Source organism: Boleophthalmus pectinirostris, unplaced genomic scaffold (assembly GCF_026225935.1).
Source record: "Boleophthalmus pectinirostris isolate CB_2022bp ecotype Guang Dong unplaced genomic scaffold, ASM2622593v1 HiC_scaffold_22, whole genome shotgun sequence".
Classification (NCBI taxonomy): Eukaryota; Metazoa; Chordata; class Actinopteri; order Gobiiformes; family Gobiidae; genus Boleophthalmus; species Boleophthalmus pectinirostris.
The window spans coordinates 43,208,434-43,213,433 of NW_026571190.1; the positions used below are offsets into that span (position 1 = coordinate 43,208,434).

The window sequence follows — 5,000 nt, forward strand, 5'->3', positions numbered from 1 at the left end:
CTGAGCGAGGGCGGATCTGCGAGCCACGCCCACCTGCCAATCACTCTTCCCCTGCACCTGCACCTGCCGAGAGACGAGGGGGAGGGGGGGGGCAGAATCAGAGCTGGTCTCCAAAATGTTCTCCTCAGATTATTTTCTTTATGTTATTTTCAAGTCTCCCCCAGTAGAACAGTAGAGTACCCGCTCGGTGCAGAGTCCAGTCCCTCCCAGGGCCTGGAAGAAGGTCGGGTACTCGAGTACTCTGCACTGATGTAGACGACACCACAGTGAGAGACCTGCCCCCGACCTGAAGGCACAGGGACGCGACCCCCTTGTTCACCAGGGTGAACTGCAACACACGACGGCTGAGCTGTGGGGCAATGAGCCACACCAGACCCCCCCACTCCCCCCCCACCCCCCACACGAGCTCGAGAGAGAAAGTCCAGCCCCTCTCAAGGAGTTGGGTTCCAGAGCCCAAACTGTGCTGGAGGTGAGGCCGACTATATCTAGTCGGTAACGCTCAACCTCCTGCACAAGCTCAGGCTCCTCCCCCCAGCGAGGTGACATGTCCCCAGAGCCACAGTCTCCATGTCCGGAGATCTGGTCGTCGAGGCCCCCGCCGTCGACTGCCGCCCAGATCTCTGCACCAAGTCCGTTGTTCTCCTGGGGGACTTCAACGCCCACGTGGGCAGTGACAGTGACACTTGGAGAGGGGTGATTGGGAGGAACGGCCTCCCTGATCTGAACCCGAGTGGTGTTTTGTTATTGGACTTCTGTGCTAGTCACAGTTTGTCCAGAACCAACACCATGTTTGAGCACAAGGTCCATCAGTGCACGTGGCACCAGGACACCCTCGGCCGGAGGTCGATGATCAACTTAGTCGTTGTGTCATGTGACCTCCAGCCGTGTGTCTTGGACACTCGGGTGAAGAGAGGAGCAGAGCTGTAGAGCTCCACCTGGTGGTGAGTTGGTCACTGGAGGAGGAGGAAGCTGGAAAGACCTGGCAGTAGGGGTGGGCGATATATCGATATTTTAAGTATATCGAGTTTTTAAATTCTTCTGACATATCGTTTATATCGATATAATGTTTATATTAAATTTTGATTTCGCTGCTTCGTTTGTTTGTTTCTCTCTCGTCCTTCGCCTCCCTGATTCTGCTGCTCGTGTCTCCTTCACTCGTCACTGTCGCTGTGAACGACGAAAGTTGGTGCCAGTGAAAAACTTTAAGCCCCACGAAACTTTTCCACCATTTACAGACAAAACCATCAGCAGCAGCACATCCTCATGTTCCACCGAGTCGCGTCTTTTAGTCCAAGAGAAGCTAAACGAGTTGAGCTGCAGGAGAAGTGCTGTTTATGTAAATGAGACATGAGCTTAAGTTTTGTTTCTGTAAAATGTAAACACACGTGTGCAAAACTGTATTAAACACATGATTATCTCAAACAGGCTGATGTGGATCTAGAGTCGTTGTGTTTTACATATTGTAAAGTTTATTTATGCAGAAGAAGATTTTAATGAATAATCTGCTGCAGTGTCACTTGTACAACAGAGTTTGAAGCGTTGGGTTTGATCTGCAGTGGATTGTGGGATTAAACCTCAGATCCTGACGCTGGAACATGGATCTGTTCAAATAAGGAACATCCTGAACTTCTTCTGCTGAAGGAGCTGATGGTTCTGGTTCTGGTTCTGGTCTGCAGAACAGAGTTAATGCAAAGATGAGCTTGTGTTGAGTTGATTTATTTATGAATGAAAAGAAGGAAATATGTTTTATTTCTTTTATTTTACAGTTAAATTATTATTTATGTAATTAGGGTTTTTGTAAACTTAAATGTTCCTACATGAACTGTCGACCTCTTACACTTCAGTAACAAAAAAAGACCTTGTGGAATCTGGCAGATTTGTTTTTGCAGTTTTCAGTTTTAGGGGGTTATTTTTTTCTTGAACATATATCGAGATATATTTTTTGATCCATATCGCCCAGACCTCCCTGGCAGGTTCAAGCGTGTAGTGAGGGTCTGTTGGGAACATCTGGCAGAGCCTCTGTCAGAGGGACTTTCAACTCACTCGTCTGGGAACTTCTCCCAGATCCCAGACGAGTCTGGAGACATGGAGTCTGAGTGGGTTTTGTTCTCAGCCTCTATTGTCGATGCAGCCGCTCGGAGCTGTGGGCGTCAGGTCTGTGGTTCCTGTCGGAACAACAACCCCTGAACCCGGTGGTGGACACCAGAATAAGAGATGTGGTCAGGCTGAAGGAGGAGTCCTGTCGGGCCTCGTTGGCTCGTGGGACGACTCTTTTCTGACTTTCTTGTTTTAGATGAATATTGTGATTTAAAAAGTGCAAATGAAAACAGAACAAATCACGAGGGTCAGAGAGTCGACGGAGCCGAACGGCGTCCGCGCTCATTTCCTGTTTGGCGGCGGTTCGCGGGTGAGTACAGCTCGTTACCTCGAAGTAGAAGCGTCCGCAGTTGAAGCTCTGTTTGGTGGAGGCGTGGTGGATCTGGAAGGACTTTGAGGAGCTCTTCTTCTTCTTCTCTCGGTTGAAAACCTCCTTCAGGTCTGACGACACCTCCAGAGGCGGACGCACCGTCTTAGGGTCAAAGGTCAGGCTCACGGCGAACTCCCTGAGCCGGCGCAGACTCGGCGTCTCCAGGAGGGGGCGGAGTCTGAGGGCCACGCGCTCCTCCAGATCCACCACCACCTGCGCCACCTGCTGGTCAAATGGCGGCAGCTCCACGAACATCGAGTCCCACTCCCTCAGGTCCTTCAGGGCCGGACGCGGAGAACTGAGGGCACAAGGGTTAGACCTGGTTTAGTCCCGGTTTAATCCTGGTCTGGTCCTGGTTTAGTCTGGTCTGGTCCTGGATTAGTCCTGGTCTGGTCCTGGTTTAGTCCTAATTAGACCTGGTTTAGTCTGGTTTAGTCCCTGGTCTGGTCTGGTTTAGTCCTGGTTTAGTCCTGGGTCTGGTTAGTCCTGGTTTAGTCCTGGTTAGTCCTGGTTTAGTCCTGGTCTGGTCCTGGTTTAGTAGTCCGGTTTAGTCCGGTCTGGTCTAGTCCCGGTCTAGTCCCGGTTAAGTCCTGGTCTGGTCCTGGTTTAGTCCAGTCTAGTCCCTGGTTTAGTCCTGGTCTGGTCCTGGTTTAGTCTGGTCTAGTCCTGGTCTAGTCCTGGTTAGTCCCGGTCCTGGTCTGGTCCTGGTCTGGTCCTGGTCTAGTCCCGGTTTAGTCTGGTCTGGTCCTGGTTTAGTCCCAGTCTAGTCCTGGTTTAGTCCTGGTCTGGTCCTGGTCTAGTCCTGGTTTAGTCCTGGTCCTGGTCTAGTCCTGTCTAGTCCGGTTTTAGTCCCAGTCTAGTCCCGGTTTAGTCCTGGTCTGGTCCTGGTTTAGTCCCAGTCTAGTCCTGGTTTAGTCCTGGTCTGGTCCTGGTTTAGTCCCGGTCTAGTCCTGGTTTAGTAGTCCTGGTTTAGTCCTGGTCTGGTCCTGGTCTGGTCTTAGTCCTGGTTTAGTCTGGTTCCTGGTCTAGTCCTGGTTAGTCCTGGTCTGTCCTGGTTTTAGTCCCGTCTAGTCCTGGTTTAGTCCTGGTCTGGTCCTGGTTTAGTCCTGGTCTAGTCCTGGTCTGGTCTGGTCTGGTCCTGGTCTAGTCCTGGTCTAGTCCCGGTCTAGTCCTGGTCTGGTCCTGGTCTAGTCCCGGTCTAGTCCTGACCTCTGTCCGTAGATGTAGATGTGCTGGTCTTGGGCTTCTCTCTCTCTCAGTTCTTGGATCTCGCGGTTCAGGTCTTGGACCAGGGTCTGGACCTGGTCTTGGGTCTGTCTCTGGGTCTCCTCGATCACGTGGGTGAAGGAGTCCAGGCTCCTCTGCACCTCCTCCACGACGCCGTTGAAGGTCCTGACCACGAGCGCCGCCTTCAGGTCGGCCGACCTCTGGCTCTGCTCCAGCACCGCCTGAAGCTCCTGGATCTTCACCTGTCGCCTCTGCACCTGTCGGCTCGTCAGGGTGTAAGGACCCACCCCCGAGTGGACAGGGACCATCTGAGGAGAGACGGGATTAATATGACCAAGGACACATCTGAGGACACATCTACTGAGGACACATCTACTGAGGACACATCTGAGGACACATCTACTGAGGACACATCTGAGGACACATCTACTGAGGACACATCTGTAGGACACATCTGAGGACACATCTGAGGACACATCTACTGAGGACACATCTGAGGACACATCTGAGGACACATCTACTGAGGACACATCTGAGGACACATCTGAGGACACATCTACTGAGGACACATCTACTAAGGACACATCTGAGGACACATCTACTGAGGACACATCTGAGGACACATCTACTAAGGACACATCTGAGGACACGTCAGAGGACACATCTACTGAGGACACGTCTGAGGACACATCTGAGGACATATCTGAGGACACATCTGAGGACACATCTACTGAGGACACATCTGAGGACATATCTGAGGACACATCTGAGGACACATCTGAGGACACATCTACTGAGGACACATCTGAGGACACACTACTGAGACACATCTGAGGACAACACACTGAGGACACATCTACTGAGGACACATCTACTGAGGACACATCTGAGGACACGGACACATCTGAGGACACATCTGAGGAGGACACATCTACTGAGGACACATCTACTAAGGACACAGACACATCTGAGGACACGTCTGAGGACACATCTAAGGACACATCTACTAAGGACACATCTGAGGACACATCTGAGGACACGGACACATCTGAGGACACATCTAAGGACACATCTAAGGACACATCTGAGGACACATCTGAGGACACGGACACATCTAAGGACACATCTAAAGACACGTCTGAGGACACATCTACTGAGGACACATCTAAGGACACATCTGAGGACACATCTACTAAGGACACAGACACATCTGAGGACACGTCTGAGGACACATCTAAGGACACATCTACTAAGGACACATCTGAGGACACATCTGAGGACACGGACACATCTGAGGACACATCTA

General features: G+C 51.4%; 1 protein-coding gene across 1 annotated transcript in view; it reads right to left on the minus strand.

Moving 5' to 3' along the window:
• LOC129410313 (E3 ubiquitin-protein ligase TRIM21-like) overlaps nucleotides 1-5,000 on the minus strand; it is a 10,290-nt gene that overhangs the window by 799 nt on the left and 4,491 nt on the right. Inside the window, exons 4-6 of the mRNA XM_055158038.1 lie at nucleotides 3,677-4,002; nucleotides 2,426-2,765; nucleotides 1-63 (exon numbers count right to left, since the gene is read on the minus strand). The exon at nucleotides 1-63 is cut by the window's left edge and continues 799 nt beyond it. Coding sequence (XP_055014013.1) covers nucleotides 1-63; nucleotides 2,426-2,765; nucleotides 3,677-4,002 — 729 coding nt within the window. The remainder of the gene's footprint in view (nucleotides 64-2,425; nucleotides 2,766-3,676; nucleotides 4,003-5,000) is intronic.